The sequence below is a fragment of the Podarcis gaigeae genome (genome assembly GCF_964106915.1).
Source record: "Podarcis gaigeae genome assembly, chromosome: 7".
Classification (NCBI taxonomy): domain Eukaryota; kingdom Metazoa; phylum Chordata; class Lepidosauria; order Squamata; family Lacertidae; genus Podarcis; species Podarcis gaigeae.
The window spans coordinates 83,743,127-83,756,908 of NC_139683.1; the positions used below are offsets into that span (position 1 = coordinate 83,743,127).

The 13,782-nt window shown below is 45.4% G+C and overlaps 1 protein-coding gene across 2 annotated transcripts in view; it reads left to right on the forward strand.

The window, feature by feature from the left end:
- LOC310848874 (disintegrin and metalloproteinase domain-containing protein 2-like) overlaps positions 1 to 13,782 on the forward strand; it is a 47,965-nt gene that overhangs the window by 18,347 nt on the left and 15,836 nt on the right. The window contains exons 10-16 of one of the 2 annotated variants that reach the window (XM_083748422.1): positions 2,604 to 2,685; positions 3,174 to 3,313; positions 6,127 to 6,325; positions 8,430 to 8,519; positions 10,582 to 10,780; positions 12,070 to 12,178; positions 13,398 to 13,581. In XM_083748422.1, coding sequence (XP_083604548.1) covers positions 2,604 to 2,685; positions 3,174 to 3,313; positions 6,127 to 6,325; positions 8,430 to 8,519; positions 10,582 to 10,780; positions 12,070 to 12,178; positions 13,398 to 13,581 — 1,003 coding nt within the window. The remainder of the gene's footprint in view (positions 1 to 2,603; positions 2,686 to 3,173; positions 3,314 to 6,126; positions 6,326 to 8,429; positions 8,520 to 10,581; positions 10,781 to 12,069; positions 12,179 to 13,397; positions 13,582 to 13,782) is intronic. The other variant, XM_083748423.1, reaches the window with a different exon arrangement.

A 13,782-nucleotide genomic window follows, 5' to 3' on the forward strand; every position in this document is an offset into this window, starting at 1 on the left:
TGTCAGCCCTCGGACCATTTAGTGGAAATCCTGCCCACTTTCCTAGGAGCATGCCCTGTTGAGCTTAATGGGACCTACTGCTGGGCTTGGGATTGCGCTATTAGGATCAAAGGATTTTCAGCCTTTTTGTGCAGTTATCTGAAAAATATAGCATTGCAAGAGCGCCAGCAGCTGGCCATAGAAAGTGAACCGACCTTTCCATAGGTAAAGCTGAAATAAAAAGTGCCTATGATTAGTCACTGTGTTGTAGATAGCATACCAGAGTTAAACCAGAGAGACCTGTTTCCAGATTCCTCTTCAGCCATGAAGCTCACTGAATAATCTTGGTCCACCATTCTGTACAGTGGTACCTCGGGTTAAGTACTTAATTTGTTCCGGAGTTCCGGAGTTCCATTCTTAACCTGAAACTGTTCTTAACCTGAAGCATCACTTTAGCTAATGGGGCCTCCTGCTGCCACCGTGCCACTGGAGCACGATTTCTGTTCTCATCCTGAAGCAAAGTTCTTAACCCAGGGTACTATTTCTGGTGGTGGAGGAGACTCTTGAGAGTCCCATGGACTGCAAGAAGATCAGACCTCTCCATTCTGAAGGAAATCAGCCCTGAGTGCTCACTGGAAGGACAGATCCTGAAGCTGAGACTCCAATACTTTGGCCACCTCATGAGAAGAGAAGACTCCCTGGAAAAGACTCTGGTGTTGGGAAAGATTGAGGGCACAAGGAGAAGGGGACGACAGAGGACGAGATGGTTGGACAGTGTTCTTGAAGCTACCAGCATGAGTTTGACCAAACTGCGGGAGGCAGTGGAAGACAGGGGTGCCTGGCGTGCTCTAGTCCATGGGGTCACGAAGAGTCCTAAACGAATAAACAACAACAACTATTTTTGGGTTAGCGGAGTCTGTAACCTGAAGCGTATGTAACCTGAAGCGCATGTAACCCGAAGTACCACTGTATTTGTTTATCGAGGAATAAATCCAGCATTGCGTTGTTACAAATGTTATGTCAGTGCAAGCATTTCTGCTTGCCTTATGGAACCATCTCCCCCCCCTCCCCATGCTGTTCTTGGAGTACTCAGGATCCTGCCCCCAGTCAATTAGAGGGCATGGGGGAGATGGGAGAAAGCCCCATTGTGCTAGTTTAAGTCTTTGCACAAGTTTGGACCAGTTAGTTGAGTCCAGCACAGTATTTATTTCGTGCCCTTCCTCACAAAGCATTTTGTCACAGAGTTGCTTGAGTTCATTGGATGAAGATGTGATGAAAAATGTCTGCATATGAAATAATAGTTGTGCCACGTTAAATGCTCTTCATGTGGGGCAACATAAGGAAAAGAAATCAACTGTATCTTTGGACAACTGTAGGATGTTATGTTCACATTATCGATGGATCCAACGGAAAGCCAATTTAAGATATCTAAGAGAAAACTCCAACCAAAGGGTATGTGAGAGACAGAGGCTTCGCCAACCTGCTGCCCTCCAGATGTTTTGGATTACAGTTTCTGTCATATCCAGCAATCTGTTGGCTGTGGCTGATGAGAGTTGGAATCCCAAACAACTGGACAGCACAAAGTTGGCATAGCACCTGTCATAGATGCAAGACAAAACTGCACAAGAAAATGGAGTCCTTCTCTTATAGAATCATAGAGTTGGAAGAGACCACAAGGGCCATCGAGTCCAACCCCCTGCCAAGCAGGAAACACCATCAGAGCACTCCTGACATATGGTTGTCAAGCCTCTGCTTAAAGACCTCCAAAGAAGGAGACTCCACCACACTCCTTGGCAGCAAATTCCACTGTCAAACAGCTCTTACTGTCAGGAAGTTCTTCCTAATGTTTAGGTGGAATCTTCTTTCTTGTAGTTTGGATCCATTGCTCCGTGTCCGCTTCTCTGGAGCAGCAGAAAACAACCTTTCTCCCTCCTCTATGTGACATCCTTTTATATATTTGAACATGGCTATCATATCACCCCTTAACCTCCTCTTCTCCAGGCTAAACATGCCCAGCTCCCTTAGCCGTTCCTCATAAGGCATCGTTTCCAGGCCTTTGACCATTTTGGTTGCCCTCCTCTGGACACGTTCCAGTTTGTCAGTGTCCTTCTTGAACTGTGGTGCCCAGAACTGGACACAGTACTCCAGGTGAGGTCTGACCAGAGCAGAATACAATGGCACTATTACTTCCCTTGATCTAGATGCTATACTCCTATTGATGCAGCCCAGAATTGCATTGGCTTTTTTAGCTGCCGCGTCACACTGTTGGCTCATGTCAAGTTTGTGGTCAACCAAGACTCCTAGATCCTTTTCACATGTACTGCTCTCAAGCCAGGTGTCCCCCATCTTGCATGGGAAAGCATAGAAGCACAGCTCAGGGGCCCCTGCCAGGCAAAGTTTCCCTTCTACTGAAAAATTCCAGCAGATGTTAGAGCTAAATAGCAGATTGCTCACCTGGGATTGTGGGCAAATGATGGTGGAAGGGACCTGCTGTGGCAACAAGACCTGGGAAAGCCACTGTGTCTGTAATGTTCTCCACACCTTCTTGATTATGTGAAGACTTTGCCATTTCTTTTGAAGACACCATTCCTTTAGCTACTCCACCATCTCCTTTTGTGTTTTAGTTACAGGGAGAAACCTAATTATATAGGAGCAGGATTTATGGGGAAGCTGTGCCTCCGGAATTTTGATGCAGGAGTTGCTCTGGTACAGTATTGCTGAGCTTTCTTGGCTAAAGTGTATATGTTGCCTGTCTTGGATTTAGGGATTGCAGGGGTGGGTAACCTGTGACCCTTCAGAATGAACATGCTCTGCAGACACACCCTTAGGGTATGAACAGGGGTGCCTATTCAACTTCCCTGTCTTTAGAGGAAAGCACAATACGATCTTAGGTTCTACAAAATGAACTTAAATACAGTACCTTGGGTTAAGAACTTAATTCGTTCTGGAGGTCCGTTCTTAACCTGAAACTGTTCTTAACCTGAGGTACCACTTTAGCTAATAGGGCCTCCTGCTGCTGCCATGCCACTGCCACACAATTTCTGTTCTCATCCTGAAGCAAAGTTCTTAACCCGAGGTACCACTGTGCTGAGAAGCTCCTAAAATACGGTCCTAAGAGATTTCTTTGCATTTAGTCACCCATAATGGAGTGGAATAATCTGGTTCCTGATTCCAGTTTTCCCTTTTCCTTCTAGTATCAGAAGTCCATGAGCAAAGAGCCATTCTCCGTCATCCTGGCCCAATTGCTGGGCCTTAACCTGGGGATGGAATATGACAACGGCAAAGAGTGCAAGTGCCCAGAAGGCTTCGTCTGCATAATGAACACGGAAGCAGTGTAAGTACTATGACTATTGCACTGAACAGCTCATAGGTAGTCCTACAGTGTTAGGACATAAGCCTCTGCTTGCACTTTTGATAGTGGAAGGCAGCAGTGGAGCTTATCTCCTATCTCAGCACTGTACTGAGATTGGAGAATACAGAAATGATGGCTACTCTTCTGCAGTTTACCATCAAAGAACAGGCACAGGCTTATCTCCTGTGGTTTGTCAGGAGACATTCATGTTGTCAGAACAACATTCATTTATGTGCTGCCCGTCTGACTGGTTGCCCCAGTCACTCTGGGCGGCTCCCAACAAAAAATAGTAAAAGCACAATACAACACCACACACTAAAAACTTCCCCTCAAATTCTGGGACAAATTCAGAGGCCAGGAAAGCCTAATTATGCCTGTGGGTCTGATGTTCCCCACTCCTGCCACAGCGGCGTAGCGTGGGTTGTCAGCAACCGGGGCAAGGCAAGTAATTTGCGCCCCCTAACCCCTAACCTGCCGCCGCTGCCAGCTTCTTCTTGCTGCTGCCTGGGCTGGGGTATTTACGGTTAGGTAGCCACGGTGACGGCGGCAGGTCCGTGTCAGGTGATCTGAGGCGAGTTGCCGCTGGCGCTGCCGCCCAAACGACGCCGCTTGCCCAAAGGAGGAGGAGGGCAGAGAGGCGAGGAAAATGCAACATGGCCCAGCAGCTGCAGCAGCAGTGGCGGCGGCAGGGCTGTGAGGAGGGGCTGCCTGGCGCGCCCTCCGCGGCCCTGACGCGCGGGGACCGCGTCGAGCGCTGAGAGCCGCTGCCTGCTGGACGCCTTCAGCCCGGACGCGCGCACAGCTCGTCGGTTCCGCGAGACATGGGGCTCTGCTACAGCCTGCGCCCGAGGCTCTTCGGCGACTCCGGAGGCGGCGAGCGCCCCCCCCCCAGATGTTGCGCCCGGTGCGGCCGGCCCCCCCTGCACCCCCCACGCTACGCCACTGTCCTGCCATAAGGGGTAAAGTTCTGCTATACCTGTGTATAAATAAGGCTTGTGCATCAGCAAACTTTGAAGAGCCAAAAATCTTCCACTGCTATTGATAGATTTGGTATCTGCTGTTATCATTTTTTACCAAATGTAACTGGGAAAAATCCAGTAAGTAGAAAGTGCAAAGCTTGTTTAATACTGGTAAAAGGTAAAGGGACCCCTGACCATTAGGTCCAGTCATGGCCAACTCTGGGGTTGCGGCGCTCATCTCACTTTATTGGCCGAGGGAGCCGCCGTACAGCTTCCGGGTCATGTGGCCAGCATGACTAAGCCGCTTCTGGTGAACCAGAGCAACGCACAGAAACGCCGTTTACTTTCCCGTCGGAGCGGTACCTATTGATCTACTTGCACTTTGACGTGCTTTCGAACTGCTAGGTTGGCAGGAGCAGGGACCGAGCAACGGGAGCTCACCCCGTCGTGGGGATTCGAACCGCCGACCTTCTGATCAGCAAGTCCAGCGCCACCCGCGTCCCTTAATACTGGAGACCTCAAGATAATTGGAGGTGGTTTTAAAGAGGGATCATGCTGTGTACACTCATTTCTCCTTTTGTCTCTAGACAGCAAGTTCTTTCAGGTCTTTTGCATTCTTTCAATAATTGCAAAACACCCACAATTTACATTTAAAATACCTGGCTTCCCTCCAAGAATCATGGAAAGTATACTTTGTGGTTGTGAAGTGTAGCTCTGTGAGGGATATACAACAATTCCCAATATTAATTGGGAGAAGTCATGTGCTTTAAATCTATGGTGTGGATGTTAACCAGCTGAAAGTAGGACAAAATAATGGTCATATTTAAAAACTGGATCCTACCTTTTATTGTTTTATAGTGATTTAATATGATGCCTCGGAGCCATGTCTGCAACTATGCAGACTGTAACAAAACTTCTTGAAAACTTCATAAAAATGTTAAAAGATTTTTATTTGTTTGTTTTTTGGTGGAAAGAAATGTTGCTCGGGTCACCTTCCAGGTTTCAGAAACTGGCCTGGCCTCCTGCTGCATGTGAGGAGCTTGCCCTATACTCGAGTAGGACCCTGGCAGAGACACATGCCCGACTGGCATGTTTTCTCCCTCCTGGTCAATCGGAGGCTTCAAAAGCTTTCTTCTGCCTGAACATCACAGCGACCAATGCCAACAGATACCGGCACACTTAGGGATCCGCAGAGTTTGCGCAGCTTACGTAACAGACCTCAGCAACTCAGCATTTTGGCTAATCTACTTTATTTACATATAAACACACAGAGAGCACTGCAACATGGCTCCCTCTCTCTCTAGCATCAGACAGCAAAGAGAAAGAACAAAGGACAATAGTCCCACTTCACGGAACACAGTACAGTGGTACCTCAGGTTACAGACGCTTCAAGTTACAGATGCTTCAGGTTACAGACTCCACTAACCCAGAAATAGTACCTTGGGTTAAGAACTTTGCTTCAGGATGAGAACAGAAATCGTGCGGCGGCAGCAGGAGGCCCCATCAGCTAAAGTGGTACCTCAGGTTAAGAACAGTTTCAAGTTAAGAACGGGCCTCCGGAACGAATTAAGTTCTTAACCTGAGGTACCACTGTAACACAAACATCCTGTCTCCATCACTTCCCACTCTGTGGAGTCAAAACATACCACGTCATGTGAAAGACAACAATCCCATGACTGCAATCATGGAGCAGGAATTCTAACACTTCACTCGGCAGCCCTCCATTCAGCATGCATAAGAAGGGGCCCCTATTTTTATTTTTGTATTTAAAAATGTGTTAAATGTGTATGTGTGCTTGCCATATAATAATATCAGATTCATCTTACTATGTTTCAGACTTTCAAGTGGAATTAAAGCTTTTAGCAGCTGCAGCATTGAAGACTTCCAATATTTCATTAAATTCAGGGGAGCCCACTGTCTCTCTAACCGACCTAATTTAAAATTGTTTTATAAGAAGCGCAGTGCCAGAAGCAGAGCGCTTTGTGGGAATGGTGTTCTGGAAGCTGGAGAGAAGTGTGACTGCGGCTCTGAAGAGGTCAGTATACCTCCTAAATGTTTCCCAGGTTTGTTCATTTGAATGTGTGTCCTGCCCTGTTCCAGGGGTTTTGGGTTGATTATTTAAAATAGAGAAGCAGACATTTAGAATAACTCCCACCTACCTCTGCCTGACGCGGGTGGCGCTGTGGGTTAAACCACAGAGCCTAGGACTTGCTGATTCGAAGGTTGGCGGTTCGAATCCCCGCGACGGGGTGAGCTCCCGTTGCTTGGTCCCTGCTCCTGCCAACCTAGCAGTTCGAAAGCATGTCAAAGTGCAAGTAGATAAATAGGTACCACTCCAGTGGGAAGGTAAATGGTGTTTCCGTGCGCTGCTCTGGTTCGCCAGAAGCAGCTTAGCTGTCTGCAAACAAATGCCAGCTCCCTCGGCCTGTAAAGCGAGATGAGCGCACAACCCCAGAGTCAGTCACGAGTGGACCTAATGGTCAGGGGTCCCTTTACCTTTACCTTGACCTCTGCCTGCCTTCCACTTTTGCTCTGGGAAGCCTCCAGGGCTGCTGCAAACTCCCCTTTTGGAAAATTGGCAGCTGCCTTAAACCAAGTGGCTCTCCAAGGTTTCAGGCAGTATTCTCTCCCAGTCCTACCTGGAGATAATGGGGATTGAACCTTGGAACTTCTGCATTCAAAGCCGATGCTCTAGCACTGAGCTACCGTAAGGTTACCAGATTTTTTTTCAATGAATCTGGGGACACTTTTCAACTTCAAACAAAAACATCTTGGAGGTCCCAGGCCACAGAGAGATTAGGCTGGCCTCATCCAGAGCCAGGGCTTTTTCGGCTGTGGCTCCGATCTGGTGGAACGCTCTGTCACTTGAGACTAGGGCCCTGCAGGACTTGACATCTTTCCACAGGGCCTGCAAGACAGAGCTGTTCCACCAGGCCTTTGGCCAAGGCACAGCCTGACTCCCTCCTTTGGCAATCTTCACAGAACTCTAGCCCAATGGTTGCCATCAATTTGATTTGAATTTATTTTATAATGAAATGTTTTTAGAATGTTGTATTATTTTATTGTTGTTAGCCGCCCTGAGCCCGGCTTCGGCTGGGGAGGGCGGGATATAAATTAAAAATTATTATTATTAACTTCAGTAGGAATGATAGGATTTTGTCAGGGGACTAATTTGTAAATCTGGGGACTGTCCCTGGGAAACAAAGATATCTGGTAACCTTAAGCTACGGCCCTTCTGGTTGCTTCTGCCTGCTTCTGGTGTGTTTAAATTGGAAAAATACTTGTCGCATTCTCTTCTAGCACAGCTTTTGAAATTTAAAAATATCAACAACATGGTTATCAAATGAAAAACTAAGTAGCAGTTACCGTATTTTTTGCTCTATAAGACTTACTTTTTCCCTCCTAAAAAGTAAGGGGAAATGGGTGTGCGTCTTATGGAGCGAATGCAGGCTGCGCAGCTATGCCAGAAGCCAGAACAGCAAGAGGGATTGCTGCTTTCACTGCGCAGTGATCCCTCTTGCTGTTCTGGCTTCTGAGATTCAGAATATTTTTATCTTGTTTTCCTCCTCCAAAAACTAGGTGCGTCTTGTGGTCTGGTGCGTCTTATTGAGCGAAAAATACGGTATTTGAAAAGCCAACCAAAGCCAACAGGAGACCATATATGTGAAGACCAGTTTACTGTTAGGAATTTAAAACTAACCCTATATCCAAACAACAGTACAAAAAGCTCATTGGCTTAGAGCCAGGTTAGTTTAGGAACCGATATATATCTGCCTAGAATTAAATTTACCTTCAGGATGCCTCATGGGAATTGCTTTGTATATTAAAAATAGTATTATAATCAGGTTTATTTGAGTAAAATTTGAAGTCAGCCTTTCCCTCTTGTCTTTTCCTGCCTTTTGAAATTCCTCTGTGTTAAAAAGCATAATGTAGCAGAAAAGATTTGGGCAGATTCCATGTATAAACCTTTACTTTTATTTATTTAATAAAATTTATACACTGCTTGATTATAAAACAGCAACCCTCAAAGTGGCTTACAAAAAAAGCTTTGGAGTTTCAGCTTTTACTTTCATATTTTTTTTCACTGTCTAAACTTTTTACTGACCCCAAACAAAAAGCTGTATGATTTTTGTTTTCAGGAATGTAAGTACAGTAAATGTTGTACTAGCTCATGTACATTTCTCCGTGGAGCAGTGTGCAGCAATGAATTGTGCTGTGAAAATTGTCAGGTAAGATGCTAAAGTACACTCTTCACTGCCTTGGCCACACATTCACCTCGGTTTGTTTGAATCAACACTACAACTTCCTCTGAATTTTATCTCCGTAACCTCTGTGTTGCAGCCAATGCTCATCCTACACAATGCTGGCCCATCAAAGTTAATGGACATGGCAAGTTTAGTTTGATTAATTTCAGTGGGTCTACTGTGAGTAGAACTTAGTAGGTTACAACCATTTACAGCCTGATGTAAGATGCTAATTACAGTGGTGCCTCGCAAGACGAAAAGAATCCATTCCGCGAGTCTCTTCGTCTTGCGGTTTTTTCGTCTTGCGAAGCAAGCCCATTAGCGGATTAGCGCTATTAGCGGGCTTAGCGGATCAGCAGCTTAGCGGATCAGCTGCTAAGCGGCTTAGTGGATCAGCTGATAAGCGGCTTAGCGGATCAGCTGTTAAGCGGCTTAGCGGATCAGCTGTTAAGCGGCTTAGCGGATCAGCTGATAAGCGGCTTAGCGGCTTGGGAAAAGGGGGGAAAGGAAAAAAAAACCCGCAGGAACTCGCAAGACATTTTCGTCTTGCGAAGCAAGCCCATAGGAAATTCATTTTGCGAAGCACCTCCAAAACGGAAAACCCTTTCGTCTAGCAGGTTTTCCGTCTTGCGAGGCATTCGTCTTGCGGGGCACCACTGTAACTTTGAACTGCAATCAGATCAAGGAAGAATTTCCTTTAAAGATGGAATGCCACTTTTGAGGATTTCCATATCAGCATTAAATACTGGTGTTGTTCAAGCGTAGCGAAAGAATCTCAGGGTCTCAGCAACAATGTAAGCACTTACACAGGTGAATGTGAAGGTTTACCAGAGTTCTGCAGGCCATGTAGGAGAAATCCAAATCTCAAAAAGGAGACACAGTTTTATTGATTGCAAAGCAATGCACATGACCACCAGGCTAATGCAGTTACAGATCAAAGACTGCTCACTGCACTCAGAATTATACCTTCAGCGGCAACTCATCTAGCCTTCTGGCAGAAGAGACTCTTGAACCTTTTCTGCTCAGCCCAAGGCAGGGCTTCACTAATCTCTAGGGAAGAGGCAGGATATAAATAAATATATAATAAAATGGTACTACTACTACTGAAGCACGCGAACGTAAGCAGGTACTTGCTTGGTGTTAAATAAGGATCAGGCAGACTCAGCAATGGAGAATAAGAAGGTGAAGTTTATTGCCAGGCAATAAGGACCCAGTTTGGAATCTCTTCCAAAAGGAACTGGGACCCCGACTGACAGAAATCCAGAGGTCTTATACCTGAGCAGATCACGGCAAATCATAGATCATGAGACAACCATGAGGCAGTCACGATATTGTCAGTGAAAATTAGCCAATTAGCAAGCTTCTTGCCATGCTACCAGCTCCTGGTCAAGCACTGGTCAAGCACCGAGTTCTAGTTCTGCTTTCCGATGGTTGCAGTGACGCTCTGTCTAACCTCTCCCCTAGTTATGACAGGACAGGGAGTTTGGAGATTTTGCGGTTTTGCTCTTCCTGTTCTGTGGATTAATTTAGCCTGTATCTGAGGGGATTTTGTACCAGAATCTCTGATTCACGTTTTCCCCTTGTCCAGGGAACACAGATGTTTGTCGGGGAAAGGTCGGCTCCTAATTTTGCTGTTTCAAGCAATATGCAGTTAGCTAAGGCACAGCTTCCCTTTGATTCAAAATGGATTATAAAATACTGTAAGCCCTGATTATGTGTGAGCATATATGAATATATTGATTACTGATAACTGATTATATGGATAGCATAGGGGTAGCCCTTCTTCCTTGCCTCACTACTACTACTAATAATAATAATAATGGATCAGTAAGTTAGTCCCACAGTCTGTTTCCCATGGGATTCTTCATAAAAGCCTTGTTGCTCCCATTGCTCTGTCCTAGCTCCTACCAAGCTAGCAGTTCGAAAGCACACCAGTGCAAGTAGATAACTAGGTACCACTGCGGCGGGAATCCTCCTCAACCCTAGCTGTAGTCCTCCATGAAAAATGCTATTGATACTTTCCTTCTTCCTTTTCCTTTTCACCTAGTTCAAGCCAAGAAACACAATCTGTAGAGCAGCTATAGATGGTGTCTGCGATTTCCCTGAGTACTGCAATGGCAGTTCAGCATCCTGCCCAAGCAATGTTTATGCCCAGAATGGCTATAGCTGTGCCTCTGATTCTGGCTACTGTTATGGTGGATCCTGTCAGTCGGCTGATCTACAGTGTCAGGATCTTTTTGGTGAAAGTAAGTGAGACAATTTGCTTTTTTGCTTCTTTTAAAAACAAAATGAAATATTTACCCTTAAAAACAACAAGCAAGCAAGCAAACAGCATCCTTCTGTAACCAAATTGTGTGCGCATGCCCATTCACACCTATACCATGAGCATTCCTCAGCTTTTATACCAATTTGCCCAGCCAATGAGTCCTGGTTTTCTCTTGGACTCTTTGAGCAGAATTCAGCGTCATACTATTTAGATTGTTCCATCCAATGGCGTAGTGTGGGGGGTGCAGGGGGGGCCGGCCGCACCGGGCGCAACATCTGGGGGTTAGGGTTAGGGGGCGCAAATCCACGGGTTAGGGGGCGCAAATCCATGGGTTAGGGGGCGCAAATTACTTGCCTTGCCCCGGGTGCTGACAACCCACGCTACGCCACTGGTTCCATCAACAATGCAAGCATTTCTGCTTGGCAGATGAAATCATCTCCCCACTCCTCCCCCCACACCCTGTTTTGGGGGATCTCCTGACACACCTGCCCTTTTGCCTGAGCTGGCTGGAGGGGGAAGCCCATGACATTAGCAACTAGTCCCCAATATGGCTGGTTGCCAAGGCATGCTTCTTCTTAGTGCAGAAGATGGCCACCAGAATTCTGACTGGTATGGCCAGGTTTATGCATTTTATGCCAACTTTAAAATCACTCTACTAGCTACCTAACTACACTTAGGCACAAGCCAAACTGTTGTTAGTTACCATGCCAACCTGTTCAGTTAGGTTGTTTTGGTGAAGCCCTTCATCAAATGCCTTTATGAGGAATCCTGCTGAATCAGATCAAAGGCCTATCTGGTCAGGATACTGTTCTCACGGTAGCCAACGAGATGCCTATAGGAAGCCTACAAGTAGCTCTCCTGCTCCTTCTGCCTCTTTCTACAGGAGGTTATACTGCATATAGATCCGTCATAGCTAGTAGCTATTTATAGACCCACCATTCATAATTTTGCTAATCCCCTTCTAAATCCATCTAAGTTGGTGGCCTTCACTACATGTCGCAGTGATCTCCATTGTTTAACTATGTGCTACATGAAGAAAATATTTTAAATAACTAAATAATTCTGCTTCAGTGAAAACAACGAGTCTTGCAGCACCTTCAAGGCTATCAAATTTATTATTTGCAGAGGCAAATCCAATATATCAGACTTTATGCATCAGACTGATATGTTTTTACACATATGAAAATACCTGTTAAGAGCATTGCTAAAAGAAAACTATTAAATGTTTCATTTTAGTCCTTCTAATCAAAATCCTTTTAATATTTATAGAGTCAAAAAGTGCTCCACAAGCATGTTATGAAGAAATTAATGGTGAGACAGATAGATTTGGACACTGTGGGATTGACATAAGAAACGGATTTAAGACTTGTTCTTTGCGGTATGTGATTAGGAAACAGAAGAAACCGTGGGCTGGCGGCTAGGGCATCTTCTATTGTACGGTGCATGTTTTTACTGTTGATATAGTATTAAGGTAGCCAGTGGGCTGTCATGACCCTCCCACAGGGACTAGGACACCCAGCTGGAGGCTCCTGTGTCACTAGCTGAGGGACGGCACTGGGTTTCTGACCCTGACGCTGGTGGTCAGTCCCACTAAACTGTGGTTGACAGTCAGGTGTCTGCTGAACCACATCCTACAATATCAAGGCCAATGGTGCTGGAGCCAGGATTGTCACGGGCATCTTTTTCCCCAAGACCAAGTAACACAGTGTCTCCCACACTGTCAGTCCAATGGTGCAAGAAGCATACCAGATGGGAGGTCATGGAGGTTTACAAGCCCTCAGTTCACTACCAAGTAGGGGCAGATCTTGGTGATATGGTGCCCTGTGTGAGGCCCAAATTTGACGTCTTCCCCACTCCATTCAAAGCTGCTTCCATCATCCAGGGAAGGGAGGCACCGAGCTTTGGGAAGGAGGCACAAGTAATTTCCATTACTTATTTTCTTTTAACTTATTTCCCAGACCTCCCTTTCTTGTATTCCAATTCAAATTGTTAGATCAGCAAATCCTCACCATTAGTTTTTTACTTATTTCTAAACCTTTTTTTTTTCATATCTCTTAAGCATTACAGTTGGAAACCACTTAATTTCTGTCCAACATCATTCTAACATTCTTTAATTTTACAATATTTCTGTAGATAGTCTTTAAATTTCTTCCAGTCTTCTTCCGCTGACTCTTTTCCCTGGTCTTGGATTCTGCCGGTCATTTCTGCCAGTCCCATATAGTCCATCACCTTCATCTGCCATTCTTCCAGATTGGTTAGATCTTGTGTCTTCCAGTATTTTGCAATGAGTATTCTTGCTGCTGTTGTGGCATACATAATATTATGTCCAACATCTTGTGCCCATTTAATCATAACAGACTTCACCGTTTCATCCTGAGTGTTCCATTTCAACAGCAAGTTATACATCCTTGACAAAATCTTTGTTTTGGGTTCTAACAATTCTGTTTCTAATTTTGATTTTTCCACCTGGAATCCAATTTTCTTGTCCAGTCAAATCTGATATTTTGGAGGTGAAAAGAAACAGATATTTCCAATACATAATCCCCAACTCTTTGCAAATGTGTGATCCTGTTCTTTTCTCCAAATGCCTTTGACAGGGATATCAAATGTGGAAAGTTAATTTGCCTCTATCCAACCAGAAATCCTTATGTTGACATGGACGTTCCAGTTCTGTACATTCCGTTCCAAGATACCCTTTGTATATCCCTGGACCTTCAACAACCAGAGGGCTTTCCGGACCCAATGCTGGTGAAAGAGGGTACAAAATGTGGAACTGAAAAGGTAAGGGATACAATCTGACTTAAATGTAGTCACCAGTGCGTATGGTGTCCTAAAGAGCAGCACAAGCCAAAAGGAAGACCACTGGTCTCATGCTTGAAGAACTTAAAATCTAAATTTCCACTATGAGGAGACGGTATGATGGGCTGGGAGTGATGGGAGAAGCAGAGATGGAAATCAGCAAATGCAGTTAGATGTTGTTTG